The sequence below is a fragment of the Cimex lectularius genome, unplaced genomic scaffold (assembly GCF_000648675.2).
Source record: "Cimex lectularius strain Harlan isolate CLEC.00 unplaced genomic scaffold, Clec_2.1 scaffold51, whole genome shotgun sequence".
Taxonomy (NCBI): Eukaryota; Metazoa; Arthropoda; class Insecta; order Hemiptera; family Cimicidae; genus Cimex; species Cimex lectularius.
In genome coordinates, this window is record NW_019392674.1 from 1970093 (window position 1) to 1994973 (window position 24881).

General features: G+C 34.2%; 1 protein-coding gene across 3 annotated transcripts in view; it reads right to left on the reverse strand.

The window, feature by feature from the left end:
- The window catches only part of LOC106662312 (neural cell adhesion molecule 1-like), a 489063-nt gene that overhangs the window by 317657 nt on the left and 146525 nt on the right, over positions 1–24881 (reverse strand). For all 3 annotated transcript variants that reach the window (XM_014386331.2, XM_014386329.2, XM_024225418.1), the window contains one exon: positions 19149–19324. In XM_014386331.2, coding sequence (XP_014241817.1) covers positions 19149–19324 — 176 coding nt within the window. The remainder of the gene's footprint in view (positions 1–19148; positions 19325–24881) is intronic.

Sequence of the window (24881 nt, forward strand, 5' to 3'; positions counted from 1 at the left end):
TCTTTAGTAATTTTAATCACATATTACATCTCTTCTTACTCTCCTCACAAGTGTTGTGAATCATATCCAAAACCTGCAGTTTGTCATATCTTCACAATCATTACTTCTTCTTTGAAATACAATGGTTTGATCACTCACAAAGATAAACTAGACATAGTACTACATGACAAAGGAATAGACATAACACTAATTGCTGAGACACATTTATCGACTAGTTTTTTTCTTGATATCAAAGACTTCACTACTTACAGGACAGATCACCTTTCTGATAGGGCACAAGGCGGCACTGCTAACCTCATTCGTTGCCTTTTCACAGTCCACTTCCATCGCCTTAAATACCTCATCCTTCTAATTGAATATTGCAGTTGTGTATTGTCCTCCAAAACAAGATTTGTCACAACTTGTATTTCTACCTTTCCTCCTACCACTTGGTCCTCATTTTATTGCTGTCAGTGACTTCAACGCCAAGCACCCTCAATGAGGTTGCCGTATTTCTAACCCACGTGGACGGAACATCCTTAACTTTTTATCCACAACCACTTATACCGTTATAACATCTCCGAACACAACATAATGGCCAACATCTACTCGTAAACATCCTGGTATATTCGATTATTTTATAATATCTGGAATCTCTTCAACCCATTTGGATATTTCAAATTCTTTCGATTTTTCCTCTGACCATAGCCCAATTCAATTAATCCTTAATCCTGTCCCTTCCATTGTACCAAAACATCCTTGTCTAATAAATAATATAATAATAAGCAAAAATATTAAACTACACATAATTCTAAAAAATGCAGAAGAAATTGAGAAAGCTGTAGAAGTCTTTACAAAATTAATACAGCATGCAACATGGGTGGCAACCTCTTTACCACCACTTCGAAATAATCAAAACTTACTATTACCTCTACACACTCGGCTTAACCTAACTGAAAAGCGAAGGGCCGGGGCAATCTGGCAGCCTAACAGATATCCGAGTGATCACCAACGAATGAACCAACTTACGAAAAAACTAAATAAAGCAAATACCGAAATGTCCAAAGTATATACTACTTCGCTTTCCAAAACAAACAAGTCCTTGTGGTACTGTTCGTACCTCTAAGATCCTGCAATGTAAGGACCACAGACCCCCTATCCTTAGTAATAACGCTAAGACCAAATCCAATCCCAACACACCTAAATTATTTTCAGAGCGTCTTTCCACAATATTCATCTACACCATGATATACTTGACCATCACCATGGGCATAACATTGAACACAACTAGAATATCCCCTTGCTACTTTGTCCAACTCCTAAGGGACTCCATCAGATATACGACATACTATTACACAACTATATTCACGAAAAGCTTCTTGTTACAAAAAATACAAATTTTAATAGTTCAATATAAAAAAATTTGCTCCACAGAAGCTAATTTACTTAACACACATATACAACGCTGAACACAGAGCCACATATTTTTTATTGCAATAATCTATAATTAAAATTGTTAATAATCCAAATAAACTAGGGATGAGCATTTTCAACATCGATATTACTGTGTCGTTATTTTATAAACGTGTTCAGTTTTTCTAATTTCCACTTTTGTGAATAGGGAATGACACATATTCTACTTATATGATAATGACCTATCAGAACCTGTCAAGATATGTTCAATTTGTTGCCTTAGTGGAACATCTGTTCCCTCTGAACGATTATTTTACAATGCTGGACAGATCATTTCTAAAATCAGAATTCGCTTAGAGGATAAATTGGCTTTACAGTTAAATTTTTTAAATTGCGGTCCGGAAAGATGTGGTATTGTTTCATCGTAAAATTTAGATACATTAATTCTTATAAATGAAGGATATGGTTGATTTTAGTTACGTACTTTTTTAACCTTTACCTTTTTTTTAGCAAGAGACAGGAATTGGGCTTGGGTGGATTATGGATGTTTTCCAAAATATCGAAGAAAAACAGGTAGGTATTTTGAATAAAATCACAGGAATAAAATACGTTAATAATAGGGACCGAGATATCTGTGTATAAATGAAACCAAAGGCAAAAATAATTCCTAATAAATGTTATTAAAAAAATAAACATTATTTTTATTAAACATGTTCCTCACAAAGGTTTCGAAATGGCGAAGTTTGAAAAATTAGCTTATGGTTAGAAAGTGGCGCATAAAAATAATATATGCATATGAAAATAATTTGTGGTTTGAGTACTCAAAAATCGAATGTAGACTATAGATTCGATGGTGAGGACTTTTATTTAAAAGAGACCGAGAAAACTATATATCACTACAAATGGAGCCAAATGAAAAAAAAATCTAATAAATGTTATTAAAATAATAAATATCACTTCTATTCATCCAGTTCCTAATAAAGGCGAAGTTTGAAAAAAATAGTGTTTCTAAGTGGCACATAATAATTTATGCATATGAAAATAATTTGTGGTTTGAAATATTGAAAACTCAAAAAAACCATCGATGTATAAACTATAAAGTAGATGGTGAGGTCCTGATGTTTAATCGTTGGTGACTGTCGATGTGTTTCTGCTCATCTGTAAAATAAACCTTCTTATCTTCCATGATCCTATCGACCAATTAGTCTCCTTTCTATCCTTGCTAAGTTCAAGAAAAACTACTTCTCCGATGATTATTGCCAATAATTGATACTTGTGTATTATCACTTTCCCTATCATCATCATAACTTCCTAGGAGATCTCGCTGTCAATGTCTCTTTAGTCGGCGGGGAGGGTTTGAAGGGATTCGTCGGGATGCGAGGTTTCTGATGTGCTAATTTACTGTAGAATTGTGAATTTGCGGTAACGGGAACAAGAAACATAAATGACAAATTCATCATATATGAACATATTTACTTAATACAATATTTGTAGATGTAAATATCAGATAAATCTAATAATGCGGTCTGGTGTGACGTAGGTTTGAGAAAAACATTTTCTTTATCGTGCCAACGTTTCGATCTTTATTGAGATCATCTTCAGGGCTCAAAGTGTTTGTTTTCCGTGTATATGTGTAATTCTTGCATGCCGAGTTAAGGGTGTATATAATGCAATATTGAAAAGAAAAAAATATTCCATCATATTCTGTTGAATTTTTTGTTTGAACAAACGAATTTGAAATACAGATGATTGTTTTAACTCTATTGAATTTACCATGTTTCAATGAATGAACACAAATACGGTTGCCTTTTAACAAAGCCTAGACAATCAAAATGATTGATATCTTTCAAAAGAAATGTACAATTTGATTACATTCAGTTGATTAAAAACATCCATTGGCTATTTAATTAAAAAGACATTTATCAACAGTTTCCTTGTATTTTATTTAAGCTCGCATGGCTGACCCATTGATAATTAATCAATTAATTAAATTACATTTATTTATTTCAATTTTCGAATATGTAGGAACTATTGGCCTATTAAACTGAAATAAGTAATTGTCATTAAAAACTGTTTTTTACTTCTCACTGTTGGAATCTATCAAAAGAAAGACTTTAAAATATTATTAGAAAACAATAATTATCATCTTAAATATTTTCATTAATAGGTTGTGATTATTAGTTCTTTATAGTAGTAAAAACTGCGAATAACGATAAGACAATTTTAAATCGATATAATTGTACTTACACGATCCTATTTCAAAGGAGTTGAATCCAATCCAAACAAGGCAGGGGAAGAGTGAATATTGGAGATTTTGGTCTCAACTTTTCGCTTTAATCTCAGAGCCTAAGCAGAAAAGCTCTAACCTTCCATGCCCAAATAAAACTCCTACATACACTAATCCAGATAGAAACAAGCGATCTTCGAGAACTAATGTACTAATGTATTTCGAGAACGTTGATTTAGGGATTAACTTCTAAAATTCATTCAAAACTTTTATTTTTCATACTACAATTAGAAAGAAATTAGAAAGAAAGAAAAAAAGAAAGAACGAAAGAAAGAAAAAACAGAGAAGGAAAGAAACAATCAGAGAAAGAAAGAGATAGAGATAGATAGATAGATAGAGAGAGAGAGAGAGAGAGAGAGAGAGAGAGAGAGAGAGAGAGAATGAGAGTTGATAGATAGAGGTAATAGATAGATAGAGAGAGAGAGAGAGAGAGAGAGAGAGAGAGAGAGAGAGAGAGAGACAGACAGACAGACAGACAGACAGACAGACAGAGAGAATGGCAGTTAGAATGTTTGCCAATTTTGAGACTGAGTCTTTAGGTAAATGTGCAGCTCACGATCTAGAAATAATCTTTAAATAAAGTTGAAACCATTTATAATAAATTAATTATGTAATGTGTAATGTTTAATATTGATTTAACCTGACTTTGACCTCTATGACCTTAAAATAGGTCGAAAGCAAGGGGAGAGTACTGCGTTCTAAAGTTCAAGTTCTACAAAAAATCTTAAGCTTCTTAAAAATAAAAAATTTTAATAGTTAATAATGCAACTGTTATCAATGATTTTAAATGATCAAATTATATTGATTTTAAGTAAGTTTTCCCGTATATTATATTGTTTTGTTTTTTAATTCAAAGAGTAAACTGATAGTTTCGTCTATGTTTCACTTCTTATTTCAACCATCTCATGATGTACTTTGGTCATCCACATTGACGAAGTGGGAATTCTATAGCATCTTTAGTATCATTGTTCGGGTATACCCAGCAGACATTTACAGACGACATTGAATCCTATAATTTAACCCACATCCTCTATTGCCGTTTCAGGAACCGCCTTAAATTACTTTTTAGCTCGGACGAATGGTAAAAAATGAAGTATCAGATTGAACAAAAACCCAGCAAATAACCTTCACTTTTATTGTATCACCTTTTATCCAAACTACTGCAACTTTTTCTCTTAGTAAGAAATGTCATTCGCTAATTGGTACTTACTCTGACAAAGAATACTTGAAACTCTTATACCAGTCTCAAAATAATAAATTTTATTTGTATATTGGACAACATATACAATCTCTTCCACAAGCTAAAGGCCGTGTAATTACATTAATACATTACTACGACAACCAATCTGAATGATGGACGCCTTGACTAAAGCGCTCGAAAGAACCTAGTCTCTTAACTCCAAAATACTTCCAACCATTGCCCATATTTTTCGTTACTAACCTTACTAACCACCTTTATCTTCAAATCGCAATTCTTCGAATCCAGAATAAATCGATGCAGAAGCTTTCATAAAAGACTGGATCTTCATTTTAATTTCTTAGTTCGAAACATTTTATACCAAATGCTCTCGAATATCCGGAAGTAACCCAACGCAATTTCTGAGCGAGGAAATCGAAGTAGTGTGATTTAACTGTAATTTATGAGTTATTCTCCACTTCGCAACAAACTATTCAATAACGCGCACCTCCTCTGCAGTAATATTGTAAACAAGGGCCAAATAATCCTTGAGATTTTGTAAAAGAATGACTATTGTTCAATTACCAACATGCTTCATCATTCCTAATTTTGGGTGTTTAACATAAATAACTTTCCCATTTTAAGATTTGTGTACGGCATATTATCTTAGATCGATTTTTCCAAAAGTATTGATTCACTTTATTGTGTGTTATATTGCTTTAGCGCTGCAGATCGCTCTAATAATTTAAGATTAAGAATCAAACTCTGGACAAAGGTGTACCGGTGGGTCTGAAGTTTATAGCAGTTAATACCACTTAGAAAAGCCGCTTTATACCGTCTCTAAGCCTCTTTTGTCTACATATTAATACTCTTTCTTGCGAGTGAACATAATTAGCTGTAAATAAAAGTAAACTCATTTCGGCCTTTCTTATTTGAATGCACAAAATGTGACATTTTTAAAATTAACTCCCAACTCTTTTTATGAGTTTAATGAATGCTCTGTTTCCTTAGCAACTATTTATACACGGAAAACTACTTCATCTGCCGAAAATAAAAGGCGTATTTAATTTATTAAAGTATACAAAGCAGCATATATAATTTATTTACAATCCGGTATACAATCGGGAGATTATGGACTTCAATTGACGTTAACCCAAAGAATTTGAGTTAATTGTTAATTTAATTTTTATTTTATCGAGTTTATAAATCACTTCGGTCTATCGAGTTGAAAATAATCAAAGTTGGTTGGGGGTTAAACACCGTTAAAAGTTTGTTTTTAATCTTAGTAAAACTAAACAAAAACATTGTCTCCAGGGTAGTTCATTTATCACGCGGCGAGATCCCGAGCGCTGGACGTTTAAGTCCGTAAGTACCGAACAAACCCTAACCCGTAAAAGATGAAGTCATAAAAAAGATATTGATTTGTCAAATGTAGACTGTTTTTATTAATATTTTTTACATCAAGTTTTACAGTACTAAACTGATATTGAAGGCATACATATTTATAGATTTTTTATACATTACGGCGTTGTCCAATAAAACAAGAATTTATTATTTGCTTTAACTTTGGTTATGAATAAAGTAATAGATACAATTGTTTCTAAACGTTCAAGAACAGATGTTCAAAGTTTCCGAAAGTTAAGGAGGAAAACAGTTTGCATGACTTGGTTGAAAAGCGATGGATAAAAACAAAGTTCTACATATACAAAAGTGATGACATGTCTTTTTTTCGTAACATATAACTCCCACGCCGGTTTTTTTCTTTTACTAGAATTTAAATCCAACATGTAAACCTATTTTATAAACGTATGTTATGTACATGTATGCTAATATCAATAATGTGTGGGCACTCTCGACACGACACGCAAGAATGGCACAATTATACAGAAGACAAACACTTTGAGCCCTGAAGATGATCTCAATAAAGATCGAAACGTTGGCTCGATAAAGAAAATGTTTTTCTGAAACCTACATCACACCAGACCGCATCTCACGATTTGTAAATAAATATCAATAATAATACATTTTGTAAATTTATATCTCTAACACTAACATCATCTCGTGGGGCTCGTTGAGAGATATAAAGAATCGGGGTGTCTAGGCAAAACGGAAACATACATCTGGAGGGTAACTAAAAGGTGGATGGGCCGGCTGATTTCCAACCTCCGGACTTAAATACCCAGAGGGCTAAAAAAAAAAAAGCTCTCCCGTATCAAGAGCACTGTTAACCCCCCCCGGGCCCTTGGAGGTTCTGCCTTGTAAAAAAAGGTTCATCTTCACCCGACACATAGTTATCGGCGTATAGTGAGGTTGTAGAGAAATGTAGCGAGATGCCCCACCTAATTGAAAGGTGCAATTCTTTGGTTCCATTCAAAGAGAGTGTTGGAATGCTACCCGATATGAAAATCGCACTTGAATACGTCAGCGAGTATCTAAGTCTCTTGTTTCGATTTTTATAGGAAACAGGGTTGATTTATTTTATATAGCACTGTTAGTTTTGTGTACGGAGCGATTGTTAGAGAGGGTGCATTTATTAGTGTGAATGTAAGCGTGATGATGGCGGAATATTGAGTACTCCATCCACTAGTTTAGTTATAAAATATGAGTGTGATATTGAGTTGATAGTTATAAAATAAAAGAATATAAGAGTACTGGACTACCTTAATTGGGTGAATGGTATGGAATCCGAACACCTGAGATGGGTTTGCCGGTAATTTATTCGAAATTACGAAAGCTTGAATTGCCGGTGGACTGAAAGACGTGTTAGGCTCAACTCTAATCATTTATGTATATATGTACATACACGTGCAGATTTGACGTGAAATTAAGCTAAATTCAAAAATCTAAGTATATAATACTTGACATTCGGATTATTTGGTTAAATGTAGTTATGATTTTTGCAATTTATTTCAAAGGATAGAGTGACTTCTGGGAAATCGTAACATCCTGTTTAACTATAAATTAATAATATTTCATTGGGAAAAGGAAATAATTAATTTTCTGGCGGCACCCAGTACCCAAAGTACGGCATTGAATATTTCTATGTTGTGGTTATTGCCCACCTTTGAAAGCATCCCTGTACATGCCAAAGCCGTAACAACATTCGGCAATGGTTCTCCTTGTGTTCTAATATCAAATGCAAACCTTTGACATTATTGACAGTTAATTGTGCAATTAAATTTGTGTGAATTTCTATCAGGTAAAACCTAACACTTGCGTTGGATGGCTTTTAGTTGGTAATTAATGCAAATTTTGTTAAGCAAATAAAAGATGAACAAGGATTATCACTAATGCTGATGTCATTTTTTTCTCCATTACAATCCAGTGGTATTCTCTTTAACCAGGGAAAGACAACTTCAACAAGAAGTTTGCAATATTGATGAGAATCCGTCATCGACGTCACCGTTAAGCAGATATCCAGCACATAAAGGACACCATGGCAATGAAGGGGCGGATAGCCAAACCAGCAGAATCGAAATGGCTATTCTCTAACTAAAGGAAGNTATCGCAAAACAGTTTTCAGAGTATTCTCAGACCAAGGTCTCCCGAGCTGTAGCTCGATTCCGAGAGACAGGAAGTGCCAATAGGAGACCTGGTAGTGGATCTCAGTGCATTACGACGCTAAGGGAGGACAGAAATATGCTGCGGGGGGGATCCTTTCCATAGTACCCGACAGGTGTAGATATAGATGAAATACAAGATGTTTTGGCAAGACCTTTAAAAAAAAAGATTCTTAATCGGGAATTTGGCCTCACATCATCTTGCCCTATGATACGATACCTGCAGCAACAGCAATATGGTGTAGCGAACACCTAGAAGAAAACACCAATTGGAATGCTGTTATGTTTGCAGATGAGTTCCTTCAGTGCAGTTAGGAGGAAGTCATGAAATGGTATGCGCTGGAATTTACAATGGAGGACGAACTGGACTCCATATTATTGAAGGCAACCTCACCGCAGAAATTATCGAGGAATAAATCCCTTAAATCAGGGAACTCATTGGCAGGGATTTGCGATTTTTGAATGACAATGTCAGACCTCATCGAGTGAGAGTTGTTCATCTATGTTCAGGAAATCTGGGAATTTCCCATTTTCCCCTTCCACAATGTCACCAGACCCAGCATCTATGGAGTGCACAGAAAATTTAGCTAACAGAAAACATAGTACATGATATTAATTGATTAAAAACATTATTTTGTTTTTATGGAATTAAGCCTTTTATTGGGTTCAAAATCCATTATTATATTTTCCTTCAGCAAAACCTAAATAAAAGCTAATGCAATTTATAATAAAAATAAAATAAAAATGATAGAGGTAGTAAATAATACGAAATTGGCAATATCCCTATACATTTTTGAGCTGTATATAATCGCAAAACGTATATTATAGAGGATATGTCGGTACTAGCATAGCAGTGCTTAAAAACTTTAATGGTTACACCTCTGAAATTTGTCATTGTTGACATTTATGAACCAATTGTTTTGCTACAGACGGATTATTTCTACTTCAATAAACAAAAATATGGTAGCGGATAAAATTTATATCAGTGTCCCTTGAAATATAAAAGGGTCAAATCAGCTATAATAAATAAAAATTTCATCCAGTATTCCATTTGTAAGACAATTGTTTGTAAACCATCGTATTTTTTTATGCTAAAATTGAAAAGATTACAGCTTATAAATAATAATAATAATATAATTTTAAAAAAGACATCTAATTTTATAATATATTTTGACTTCAATAATTGTTTTATTTGTCAATCTGTTATTTTTTAGTATTTAATTATTCCAGAATTAACAAAAATATTGTTTCAAGGCAATTGAATTGAAGGAAAAAGGGGCAAATCAAGTAGTCACTCGTGCAAAATTAAAGCAAATTTCAACTAACTAATATTCTATTTGCATTGTCAAGTCAATTGCATTTTAAATAACAATTTCATTTATGCTAAAATCAAAGAAATTACTAGTATTAATTATTATTAATTAGAATTGCGAGACCTCCTAGGAGGCCTCTGGCCTCTCCCTGATGGATCAGGGGGAGTCACCCACCTTGGTGCATAAGCGACTCCGAGGTGGGGCTCTGGTCGGGCGCCATCGACTTCTTTGGTCATTTCGGCGCCCTTACGTTCCCTAAAACTAGTCATTCTCATACTCACTCATACAATAAATACATACATACTGCTATATACAAACCCAATCACACATGCATATCCTCTGTCTGGAATCCGGGTCGGAGGGTACTCGATATTGCGCCCCGAACCGGTTTACCGGAGCAGCGGTGGAGCCTTGAAATAATATGCTGCACCGCCGCCCACATACTTCTATTCTACCAGAAACTAAAGCTAAACTTAAACCTATAAAATAAATACCCCTCTATATACAACCCATAATCCCAATATCTGTTAGAAACCTAAAACCTTTGTCCTTGAATTCGATGCCATGCTCGAGCATTCTTCTATAACCCGGCGGTATTCCATTTCGGTCCGTATACAGAGCCAAGCTGCGACACTCCTCCAACACATGCGACACCGTGAGTCTGTCTACTTGACATGCTGAGCACCTAGGTCGACTCGCGCCAACTAACAGGTACCCATGAGTCGCACGAGTGTGGCCTATCCGCAGGCGGGTCAGGACAACGCTTTCCCTTAGGAATATCCCCTCCGTGCTCCACCGGTCGACCGTCGGCTTAACGGACACCAACGCGTCAGTCGAGTCGGCCCAACGACGCTTCCACTTGTCTAACATCATATTTTTCACTATTCTCTTAACGTCGTCAGGCCGAATCGGGGTGGTCTCAACATCATCACTGTGACCAGGTCCGCTCTCTCGTTCCCCTCCAGTCCGACGTGTCCTGGAATCCAGGCTAAAACCACCCTTTTCCCGGCGCGCACAACTTCCGCATATTTCAATTGGATTTACTTGAATTACTAGTAATTTTAATAATAAGTATAAAAAATGAAAAAGTTATTATATCTGACAAATCTGATTTCATATTAATTGCAATTTCTTTAGTTATTTCATTTGTGAAGTTATTATTGTTTTACCAAATATTTATTGTATTTTTTATTATTTATCTTTGAAGTAACTGAAATTACAAATGTTATCCATGAAAATTGGATTGAACGAAAAGGAGTAATTCTGTCAAATCATATTTTTAGTATTATCAAATTTCAACTGTCATTCAATTATTCAACCAAGTGCTTTCATACAAAGTATTTATTTATACTTGAATTAATCCAAATATGATTTGAATTTAAATGGTTAGAATTTTTCACCATGTTTCTCATTGTTTATGTATGTTACAAGTAGTATACCAATTGCAAATTTTGTTTGGTCAATATAATAAGTGAATCGGCCATTTCATAGAACCCAATGTTTTCCTCATTTATAATCAGCATTAATGATAAAGTTCATAAATCGTGAGATGCGGTCTGGTGTGATGTAGGTTTCAGAAAAAGATTTTCTTTATCGTGCCAACGTTTCGATCTTTATTGAGAGCATCTTCAGGGCACGGGATTTACAAACACTAATCACCACACATTAATGATAAAGGTTTGTATGCATATGTTATGATATAAAAAAAAAAAAAAAACAGACAGGGTGCGATTCAAGGTGGCGAGGACGGGGTGAAAACTCACTCAGAAAATTAAACTTGCCACCGACACCTGTCTGCGGACCGAACAGGCTTGCGAGAAGAGTGGGTCGGGCCGCATGGGATGGCTTGGGGATGGGATGGTTAGAAGAGAGCCGTGTGGGCGACACCCTGATATTTATTCAAGGACTGACAGGGCCAATATATTTTCCTAGGCCCCCGTCAATACGGATGAGACTCCACCAACATATTATGTTCTTTCTTAGACCGTGGAAAACAGAACGGTCGACACGGAACCGGATCATACCACATTAGTAGATCCATTTTGAGTTATAAGAAGATTCAAGGGGATCGATGAAAAGGTCGTGGACTGAAATAAAATTATGGGCTATCTTTCCCTTACGATATAAGATTTTGTTGGATAAACAATTCGTAGAGGAAGGAGAGTTTGTATATTGACTGGAGTTGGATCAAAATTGATAGCCTCAGGTTGTCCATTCTCCATGTTGTCATATATACGAACTTTAGAGGAAAATCATTTATGGTATGTTATTTCAATAAATTGAGAAACTATCTCAGTCATCATTATCATCTACAACTAAAATAAGCTTCTTTTGGAACATATACAGGGTGTTTCTATTTCAAGTAACATTCTCTTGGTTCAAAAATAAGGGTTATAGACAGAACATGTTAATGGTAACGCCATAGTTTTCTCGAAGATCTAAAATAAGTGGTCGATACAGTTTGTATTTTCTCAGAAATACAGAATTATTTATATTTCCTTAATAACTTTACGGACACAAAATTGAAAACTATCCTCTGATCCGCCTTGTTAAAAAATTCTTCAAAAACTAAATCGATTTTTATCCCTGAAGAAGCGTTATTCGCAAGTTCAAAAGGGCACTGCTGTCTTTTATTTTACAGAGGCAGTCAACAGGAAATTTTCCGTGGACTGACTCAGAATTTTTCAGAAATGGTACACGTTAATCTGAGACGTGTTCGGAGAGGGAAATAGTACTAGCGGACCGGAGCTTTTTATTGTTTTGGATTTTATTTTAGTTTTTAGTAGACCTGATTGAACAGAATAGTATATTATCGACTCTGCGCAAGTATAACCATTTACTGGTCCGTAAAGTTTTACCCTTTTGATCTTGAAAGCCTGCCTGGTGAAAAATGAAGACCACAGAAAATGGCAGAGCTCTTAACTTTCACATTGAGCCTTTTTATAGGATTTCTGAAAATAGGTTAAAAGAAAGTACAATGAAGTGACTGAAAGTACATAGTGACGTAAAAGCGTTATGAAGCTTGGTTGTATATATAAAAAAAATGGCGCAATAATGTTCCCGAATAACACATTTCATACTGCAAGCATGCTACGTTGCTATAAAATATATGAAATAATACCTGAAATAATTATATAGAGTTGTATTTACATTATATATATTTCCATAGATAAAGCGGCTCTCTTAACATATTTTCTCATGATGATGTAATATGAAAGGATGAACATAACATGAGAGACGTCATTCACGATCAATAAACACAAAATAACCAAATAAAAGTGAGATAATAAAAAAAAATGAGTTCAAATATCTGAAAATACTAAACATCAAATAATCACTGAATTTTAAATATTTAATTTACATAAATAGTAATGTACTGAAGCTCTTGTATAATTCTATGAGAGCATAGTTTTAGTAATTATGTTCTAATATTTTCAAGACCATCCGGATTTTTATGAAACCCGCATACCAGTTCGGCCAGCATTGCAGTGTAGCCTCGGTTCGCCGTATTTAAGGAATAGAATTTGTTTATTATTATCATTAATATTAATATTATTATGTTTTTAAGGGTCGATTTTTACGTAATCATTTACGTAATCATCAGCCATATATTTCTTCACTTGGCATTTCTTTAAACCTTATAATATTTTTTTATTGATTTTCCAGCCAAGATTGATATATCATATAACGGTAACCAACTCTCTTTTCTTCGTAATTTTGTTAGTCTATGAGGCATCATGATAGATAACCTCATCATTATTCATAATTCACTAATTTTTGTGGTCCGCTTGATCAATTAATATCTTTCAATTAATTAAGGAGTTTTAGTTGAGATAAAAAATCAGTGTCACGCGCGGGATTCGAACTCACGGCCTTCGGCTAGATACGTTGCTCTACCACTTGAACTATCGTGACTTCCATCCACTCAGACACTAACTTCCCATCTCAACCCCTCCTTTTGAATTTTCCCTCCTTTTTGCCATTATTCAAATGACGTGTAATCTATTTGATTCTCGGCGACAAATGAAATGGCCACGGAGAGCTTTAGTAAAGATATACTTCATTTAATTTATTGAATTCACTAATTTTCGTGGTCCGCTTGACCATGTTACGATAACTCAAGTGGTACAGTAGTGACGTATCTAGCCGAAGGTCGAGGGTTCGAATCCCGCTCGGGACAGTGTCTTTTTTATCTCAACTAAAAAACCTTAATTAATTGAAGGATTATTCATAATATAACATTACTTATTTACCAGAATGTATATTTTTTCTTGATTTGTTTTTGTTTATTGTAATGATTTCTTAATTTCTTAATTATGGGAATGACACAGTAATTACAATAGGGGCAAGTAATTCCTAGATAGCAAGTGGGGTGGACTTTAAAAAAAAGTCTAATTAAAAAATAAAAGCATAGTAAAGGAGAGAGTCACATTTCCAAGACACAAGGCTGTCACTATTCCGCATTTGTCAATGATTGTTTATGAATTAAAATATTTAAGAAATGCCTCGAGGCCACGATCTCGTTTTTAATCGCGACGTGTGGCAAATGGTAAGAAAACAAAACCGAGAGTTTTAGCAATTTTTTTTTCTTCAGCGTAGATTTGTGTCTTCGTGCCTAGGGGGATTCGTGCCGGCCTTGCGTGCCTTCCGCACAACATGTGGGAAAACACAAAGGTAATTCGCGTATTATTTTCGGCTCCGGATATTTTTCGCGTTTCGTTCCCTGCCGGTCCGGTCGAAAAACTAATTGGGATGAGCGATGCAACACATGAAAATCCTTCCGATTGAAAAGTTAACGCAAAAGGAAAGTGCGGTATCAGAAAGTTCGAGAAACAAGTGCAATTTACTGATGTTCGGGATCGTGAAGTTTGAAGGACGACGTGAAGGGTTACTTTTATAATTGTACAAAACTTCTTCCCAACCAGTCCCATTACCTCTCTTTTTATTCTTCCTTTATGGATGATCGTCCTTTCTTTCATTGTAACGTTCTTCGACCACCAATTTCTTTCTTTCATAATAATGTTATGTTTATATATTTCTTCCTTTTCTTCATTGGATTGTTTATACTTTTTTTACAAAGGTTCGCAACAGGAGAGGTCATATAAATCCTCAGGGTGCCGGTATTTTTGAAAAAAAAACATTTGTAAGTATGTCGGGTTCGAATGTAGAACCGCTGGATTCGAACGCGGGAACTTTACCTTAAAGTGATCATCACTTAACATTTTGTTTATATTGCCACTAATTAAAAGTACAAAAGAAAATAATTTCCTCTCTTTTTTCCCGTCGGCGATGAGAAGAGGTTCTGGGAACCATAAAAAATTAATTGTATTTCAATTTTCACTATGATCAACTTCTCGATTTTCTAGGAAATTATTCTCTCTCTCTCTATCTCTCTCTCTCTCTCTCTCTCTCTCTCTCTCTCTCTCTCTCCTCTCCTCTCTTTTTCTCTTTCTCTCTGATATTTTGTTCTATTTTTGATGATTGCTTGGAGATCGTAAGATAGGGTCTTGTGTGATGTAGGTTTAGAAAAACATTTTGTTTATATTGCCAAGGTTTCGATATTTATTTAGATCATCTTCAGGGCCTCGGATTTACAAACATTGTTTAGATAATAAAAATACATGTAAGATGTGAAAATGAATTTATACAATGTATAATTTAAACAATGTTTGTAAATTCCGGGCTCTGAAGATGATCTATATAGAATTGAAACGTTGGCACAATAAAGAAAATATTTTTCTTATATTACATAACACAAAATCGCATCTCACGATCTCCATATAATCATTAATTAACGGTCACTGTATACTGCACATTTTTATTTTCTATATTATTTCACCATGGAGTAGATCGAAAAGCATGTGTTCACTTGAGGAGTAAGAAAAAATCTTCAGCGGGAGGTCCACATTTGTTATTTATATACAGTTTTTTCTTACAAGTGGGTTAAGAGAACAATGGACGTACATACATATTTCATGTCGCGACGAACGAACCAATCCTTTTTGTTTGATATGCCCCAGAAACTCTTCGATAATTTAACAGACGTACAGTACAGTTGTCACAACCCAACGAGCAGATGTAAGAGAAATACTCAACAAAAACCAGGCCGGTAAAATAAATTTGATATAATAAATAGTCGTATATTTCAAATATAAGATAAATTTTTTTCAGCCGTAAGATTTTACAAATAATTTTAAAATTGATAGAAATCCTAGTGTGTTAATATAATGCAATTATTTCTTATATAAAAGGCAGAAAAACGATAATATCGTTCAATTGTTTGATTACGTATGGCGGATAAGAGATAATTTATATTTTTTCTTCTAAGTACAGTTGGTTATTTTTGGATTATATGTATGCTATTGAATCTGCAGTTCGTACGAAACGGTTCACAATCGATTATTGATTGGCCTTGTATGTACAAGTACGTTTATTGCCTTGTTTGAAAATATCAAATTCGCAAAAATTTATTCTTAGTACTTATTGATATTTAACATTGTATTCAGTAGGCAAGCGTGAGAAGAATGTTGGATTATAAGACGGAGTATTCGAAACGTGACAAAGAGCGAGGATATACTGAATTTTGAAGAATCATCAATGCTATCTAATAATTTCGATTATACGTTTTTTTCCCCATGTCGTAGTAATTGTAATTGCAATATAAATTTGATAAGCAGTCTCTGACTATTCGACACCTTGTTTGATTCGATCACATGAAAATGCATTTTTCAGCATGTTGATGATTATGTTTTAAATTTGAAATTTTTTCCTTGATGTATACTGAACGGTATGCGCAATACTAATCAACAAGGTATAGATATTGGTATTTGAGCGAATTAATGCTTCACATTCCTTCGGTCGGTTATGGCCCCGGGTTGGCAAATAGGGAACTTTTACGAGCATCTCCCGTTTTCTCCCGTTTCGGGCGTTTGAGGAAAATCTCTCGGAATTGTTATTTTCCAAGGCGAACGGAGGGATTCCAGGCATAAATTCAACTCTGCCTCCCGTAATAAGTGGCTGGGAGATAAATTTCACATGTTTCTGCGTTAGAGTGAAAAAGGACTGGAAGAGTTGAACCACTTTTGACATAGGGACAAAAATAAGTGGGCCATTAAGTTTGCAATTAACTGTTAGGACATTTGCAATTCTTCTGAGCCAAGAACGATTTAAACTTGGAAGATTGGATCGTTTAGAATAGTGACGCATTTAAGTTCTTAAGCTTTCTTCAAAATGTTCATAAATGTATAAATCTTGACTTTTTGCTTAAAAAAAGGCAAGCTAGCGTTCCTTTCAGCCAACATTAACAGCGAGGAAATTAAAACATTAAATTTAAATGAAATATTTTTAGTATGCTTGCAAGGATTTACTAACCGCGCTTTGCTAAAAACACCAGTGTATAAGGTAGGGATCGAACCCGCGACAGTCAACGAAAGAATAGTGCATTTCTCACATCATTGACCCCACTTCTTACTATCACTTACTACATACTCATTTATCGGTGTTTCCAAGTAATCGAAGTCAAGTCCCACTTTATACATTCTCGACCCATAGTGTTCCTGGCGGTAGTGGTCTAGTCCCCACATTAAGCATGTTATTAAAATGAATTAGGAATTTATCATTTTATTTTTAGGTATAATAGAAATGTCAGGAGTTTGACACGATTCAGAGCTCATACAAAACTTCACGACAAACGTTGTGATTTTACTATAAAAAATAAAAGGATGCTTGCAACACCATAGTTTAGCTGATATGGACCTAAGGAAGTGTGATCCAAACATTCCGATATCCACCAAATTCCAAATGCCATATCCTTAATTCTACGAAAAATACTAGCTGATGCATTTTATGTATCCGACCTAACTACACATACAGGATTTAGTAGCCATTTTGTTCAAGATGAAATCCGTTTCGGTTACCGCAAATTTCACGAAATTCTCCCAACCACCGTAAATCAGCTCATCAGAAACCTCGAATTCCAACGAATTTCTTTGAACTCTCTTCGCCAACTGAAAAAACGATAATCGTGAGATTTCCTAAGAATTGATGAAGATAACGACAGTGAAAGTGATAATGGCACAAAGATCAATTAAACAGACATTTCATTATCATTGAAGTATTAGCAACGGGCCTTTTCCCCACTGTTGTTTTTAATTTTGTATACATTTCCTTTTCCATTATTACATGTTACCTATTTGGAGGTAGTTGTAAAATACTACAAAATTTAAAAAAAAGAAATATTTTATTTTTTAAATTTGTTGCAAACTTTTTCACGAATGTACGTTTTGTTAATTACAAACGCTCGTTTTACTTTCCTTTTAATTTTAGCAAAAATAAATTCATATATTAAAGACTGTTGTTGAAAAGACGATTTGTACAGTAATATTAAAAAATTTAATGTTAATATATTTTCTGTCATATTGAGACGAAAAACAATACTTCATTAACTAAAGGCATATTTAAAATCTTATGAGACCATATAATGCTTTTAATAAATCTGTTTTGAGGCAGAAGTGTCCGAGTGGTTAACACTACAAACTTTGGGATGCTGAGAGTGCTTAAGTCTTACTATAATAAAAATTTACTATTAAATAAAAATTACGATTTGCAACAGCCTTAAAAACCAAAATTTATACGAATATCGAAGGGACAAAATGAATTGTTTTTTATGAAGATCAGCGCATGTCGGCTAGAGAAAAATTAGAATTACAAATTTTCTGGATGGGAATTATCATAATTATACCGTATACTTTTTAGTAAATATCAAAAGTTACGTTAGAAAATAAACAATAACAATCATTCATAATTACATACTAAGGAGAAAAATGTATACGTAGAGATTAATATATATGTACAAAGCGAGATTTGTGAGTTGGTTAGATAGATAATGGGAGATAGAATGAAAAAAAGCGAAAGTATGAGAGAGAAAATGAAAGAGATAAAACGAGCTAGAAAAGAAATAAGATTAAGAGAAGACGAATAAATTTCAATTGTTTTATATTGTAGAGTATAATGAGAATACATTTGTGAAATGTGATTTTTAAGTACGGATAAACAGAAACTAATAATACGTTGGCAAAAAGTGTATTTTTTTTTTTTTGACACTTCCAATTAGATCTAAAAATACTGTCTAAATCGAGATACAAAAATATTTCCATACTTATTCCATGACAAGAAGTATTCAGACATTGAATAAAGAGCGTTGGATTTATGACCACCCTAAAGAAACAATGTAGTCAGCAGATAATAGATGGGCTATTACCATTCTATTCTAGTTGTGATTTATAGCTATCATCGTTTTATTTTGCGTTTTAATTGTAAATAACTCCTTTATAATTCTTTAAATCAATTTTTCGTTTTTCTTGCCGATTGGTTTAAACATAACAGTTTTATCTTATAATTAATGTAATTTATTTACGTACCGTTCTTTCGCCGAGGTTTCGAACTCTGCAATGGAGAAAGGCAGTGCCGCCCAGCTGGACCGTATTATTGACAACCGTATTGTTGTCAAACGTTGGCTCTGTAAGCCTTTGGTACTCGTCGAAATTCGAGTACCATAATTCGCCTGCAGCTCGCGGCGAGACGCTTTCTTTCTTTCCTAAAACAAAAAACACAAAATTATATAAAAATCCTCTAATTGATCCTATAACAACTTTCAAATTGGAGCGCGAGTGCACCAGAATTCGTTTGATGCGCGGCGGCTCCGGCAGACGAGGAACGCGTGGCGTCCTGAAACGTTGCTTCTCGCCTTTGCGGTTTTGCGCTCTCGCCTTTTTCGCCCCGGGACGACAAAATATATACATTTCTGGATTCAACGGCTTTTTTCTGGACAGAGGAGATCTTTCTGGCACATCGGACTGGGCAACCGGCTTCGATTCAGTTCGACAGCTATTTACCTTCGACTTTCATCGAGCTGCACTGGCAGGGTAATCACTTGTCCCAAAGAACATTTTTATTTTCATTATTTTATTTCTGTCAATTGATTTTCATTATTGTTGCCGGCTCAATGTCATTAATTTTAATTGAAGAAAAGTATTGGTTTAGTATTTTTAATTTTTAATTTTTTTAAAAAGCTTTTAATCGTTATTATTCATTTTTAATATATAAAAGGTATTTATTTTGTGTTATTTATTTTTAATTAAAAAAAAGGAATTTATTCTGTATTATCTATTTCAAAAAATAGAAAAAAGGTGTTTATTTGTATTTTTTTGCTGTGGTTTATTTTTTATTTCTTCTCACAAGGTCTAAAACAACTGTCCTGATCCCACCAATCTATTATAATCCGATCCGTTACACTTTTGGACAAATTCCAAATCAAATAGAGAAAGAAATGTGTAAAGTTTATCCCAGGTGAACATCACGCTCCCTTTCTCAGCCGATGTCACAGGAATCAGAAAGTTACCCAACACTCAGCGAGAGTAAAGCTCGCCGACTTGACAGACAAACATCTCAAGAAAGTTGTCGAGTACCTTCGTGTTACTCGGTAACTTTTAACGTTAATGTTTGCCCTCTCGGCCTGCTATCTTACTCGGCCTGTTCAGTAAATATTCCGACTACGGTTAAACTCTGACGCTAAGCAGTTTTGTATTCAAGCGTAACTCACTGCGAATATAAATTATGTTTTGAAGAGTTTGAAATCGTTTCTCAGCGGTTTTTGAAAACAAACCACTCAAATTTATTTAACACGAATATAACCTTAACTTTCAAAACGTTCTGTGGGTGGGGGCGCCGGTGGCGGCAACGGTCTAGGCGTTGACCCGGCGCTCATCACTGTAAAGGTCACGGGTTCGATTCCAGCGGTCCTGCACTGGAACCCGACAATAAGTGGGCTTTTTATATTATAAAACACCAGTACCTCGAGGATTCATATGAAGTACGCTCGTAAAAAAACGCAATTGCGTGACATCAATAATTGAAAGAGGCCGTGTAGTTATTTTTGTTAAGAAATGTACTCACATAATAACAGTTTCCAACAAACAAGAAACTAAACTAAGAAAAATAAATAAGCGAAAAACTAAACGGTAGTAGAAATAAATATAATAATAATAATAATAATAATAATAATAATAATAATAATAAGTTTATTGCACACAAGAAGAAAAAAGAAAATTTACATATAATTCAAACAAGAAAATAAACTTAATACGGCAAGGTAACCGTCTGCCGGGGCTTGGATTAATTATTGACTAATCCTGTAAAATAAACGTACAAATGCATTAAACTAAGTCTATGCTAAGTGTAACATCTATAACAAAATACCAAATCAAAAGGACACAAAACTGAGAATTAAAAATCAATTAGCGGAGCTGAGACCGGAGAAACAGAAACACCAAATATCAAGGGAAAGAGCGGAGGAAAAGAAATTGGGAGTAAAAGAGAAGAAGAGAGAAGAATTACTAATTAAATTCGTTTAATATTAGCCTTCGATAGGCCCAGGCCGCTTTAGCATAATTCACTAAGTCTGTCCAATCTGGTCCGTTGAGCAATCTGATGCATCTGTCCATTGATACGGTTCTTTCGCCGAAGAAATAAATATGTTCCATTACCAAATCTTCAAGGGATTCTTCATGAAGACAGTGAAAATTTAATTACAAATTTGAAAGAACATTAACGCTTAATCCATTATATTTCGTGGTCCGATTGACCAAATAACTTCTTTCAATTAATTAATCTTTATGTAAGGTAATTGGATTGAAGTCACGATGGCTCAAGTGTACCCGGTACCCAAGCAGCGGGGTATTTGCGTCGTGGGTTCGAATTCCGCTCGAGGCACTAGGTTTTTCATTTCAATCAATACCTTACATAACGATTAATTAATTAATGCTAAAATGAAAAGAAGGCGTCTTTACAACTGTTCTTAAGGTTTAAAATAAATATATTATATTTTGTGGTCCGATTGACCAAATAACTTCTTTTAATTAATTAATCTTTATGTAAGGTATTGTTTGAAATGAAAAAGCTGGTGCCACGAGCGGGATTCGAACTCACGATCTTCGGCTAAATACGCCACTGCTCTAACCACTTCAGCTATCGTGGCTTCGATCCACACGGACACCAACTTCCCATTTCAACCTACCTTTCGAATTTTCCCTCTTTTTTTCCATTTTTCAAACGTCGTGTATTCACGATTCGATTCTCGGCGACAAATAAATGACCACGGAGGGCTTTAGTGAAGCTATACTTCCTTTAAATATTAAATCCATTATATTTCGTCGTCCGATTCACCAAATAACTTCTTTCAGTTGCAATTAATTAAGGTTTTTAGTTGAGATAAAAAAGTCAATGGCACGAGCGGGAGTCGAACCCACGATCTTCGGCTAGATACGCCGCTGCTCTACCACTTGAGCTATCGTGACCACTTACCTTACATAAAGATTAATTAATTGATAGAAATAAATTCACTAATTTCGTGGTCCACTTGACCAATTAATATATTACAATTAATTAAGGTTTTTAGTTGAGATAAAAAACAGTTTTAGTTGAAAAATGGCAAAAAGGAGGGAAAATTCAAAAGGTGGGGTTGAGATAGGAAGTTGGTGTCTTGTGTGAAGTGGTGGAATTTTTTGTGTCTGTAACTTTTGTTCTAGTCTAATCTATCTCAGTTCTTTAAATTTGAAATTTTTATCAAATGTGCATTTTGGAAGCAGGCATAGACAGTCATACATAATAGATTTTATGAAATTTATCCTTAAAATGTAACTGCTCTTTTTGGCAAGTAGGTTATTAGTCCTTGTTCTTGCATAAGATTGAGGGTTGTGGCTGTAGCCTCTCTCTGGATAAAAATATTATGTGTTGGTAGATTCAAGAAACATTCCACGGGAGTTATGAGGGTCGTATTCATTGCAAAGTCAATAAAATCATATGTACAGTAGTAAATCAAATATGACCAGTATATTTGACAACAAAAATATTAAGTATGGCGTAATGTCTAATTTTTTGTTTTAGTATTGCTTGACTCACGATCAAACCTAGACATTGAAAACAAACTTTTAATTTACACGACAATGATAAGACCTCTCCGGGTGTACGGTTTGAAACGAGGGCTCAAGGATTACAATTCCCACCGTCTCCAATCAATCCAATCTCGTCAAATTATCAATGCTCCTTTTTATGTTTCCAATTACATAATTCATAACGACCTACACAGCCCGTTTGTATATGAACTCGTTAAAACCCGCTGTAAAAAATTTGCATCAAACACTGAACATACACAATAATATATTATTACGACAGTTATCACTTCGAAACTTATCCGAAATTCCTCCAAGACGATTGAAGCGAAAGTGACCCCGAGACCTTCTCATTGAGTGAAGATTGAAAAAGTTTCAGTGTGAAAGAGTGGTGCCACTGGGCAATTTCTCCTACAAACACATAAATGACAATTTCAACATACACGACCATATTTACTTAACTATTTGTAGTTGTATCAAATAAATATAATAATTTTTTTATCAGAGATAATATACGTGTAGCTACAGATTGGGTTAAAGTAAAATAATTTGTACAAATTTCTTTAATAAATTTTAATTAATTTTCATTAAATATTTTTATATGGGTTCATTACGAATTTTAATTTTATTATTTGCATTTTCTTTTGCTGTCAGCATTTAGGTATTTTCTTGATTCCCGTTCTATCAGTATTTTCAAAATTAAAATATTCCACATAAACAACAATTTTTAAGGTAATTGGTTTTGTTCTAAGAAAACACCAGTACAGAATACCAGACGTTTTAATCAACCCATAGCAAGTACGCCCACGAACATTAAATAACCTTAAGCGACGTGTAACATGTATGGAAAATACATTTTTTGTTACATAGTAAAATTCTTGTATCCGATATAAATTTTTACTTTGCTACTGTAAATTTTGTTAGATTAGAAAATAATTTTAAAAATTCAAGAAAACATAAATTTTATAGTATCGGGTTGGACTTATATTAGTTTTTTCAAATTGTTTACATTCAACACTCAGTTTTATATTACGCTGACAAATAATTTTCAGTTATAAATTAGCACATAACAAGACACCATTACTAATTCGAAAAATGATCATTTTTGCACATATCAAAACCTACGCAAAGATTGTCAGTTTCTCGCCCACTTCCCCGATAAAATAATTGGTGTCTATACTGACGGAAATAATGTGATTATCATAATTTTGTACACCGAATCGAGTGACAACCCTTTGGGTGTCTAAAACATAACAAAAAAAATATTATTCTTCAAATCATCTAGACAACAGCGTATCAGATATAATTCAAATAACTTAACATAGATATTAATATATAATGTATGTATTCATTGCAGACAATAAAAATTAAAGAAAACATTATTAGCCATATAAATAAGATGATTTTTTTTTCAAATCAACGTAATAAATTAAAAATTTTACCATTTCACAATTTTTTTGTTTTATTGAATTCGAAAAAGGTTTTAATGAAAGGAATCCTCGCGAACAACTGGATTCACAAGAAAACCTCCTACCGACATTGGAAAATCTATTTAAAGGTAAACAATTGAATAACTTTAAACGGTTAGAAAGCGGGCATTTCAAAATGACCGCTGTAATTCAATTGTCTTTAAAATAGCCTACATCGTTAATTAAACACCTTTCCTCTGAGAGCCGGTCTTTTCGGATCGTCGCCATGTTAAAGCATTTATCACCCGTGGCAACAGGACAGAAGCTAATTGTGTCCAGTGCTTGTAAGGTCGACGTATGCGTATGTGGGTGGGCGAGGAAAGCTACAAATCACCCACGGTTCCCTAACTTTTCGCCCACCCCGGACCAACGGCGTTTTACATATCATGTCGAATTAAAAAATTAACAAAAACAATTAAAATTAAACAGAAAATAATAACTTGAATCAACTGTAACCACTGCTCATTCACCCGCAAGCACTATCGTTCCCCCTCTATCATGGATATATATATATATATACAGGGTGAATTGCTACTCGTGCTACAAACTTCTCCAGTAGATTCTTCACCCTAAAATGAACAAAAAAGTTCATATTGTCCATGGTCCGATTCTCAACCATTTCAGAGTAATTTCGCTTTTTATCGATTTTGAAAGATATCACGTCCTGGCGTCGGAAAATCGTGATATCTTTTAATCTAAACATTTCTCTGAAAATCTAATAGCACCGTTGAAATTC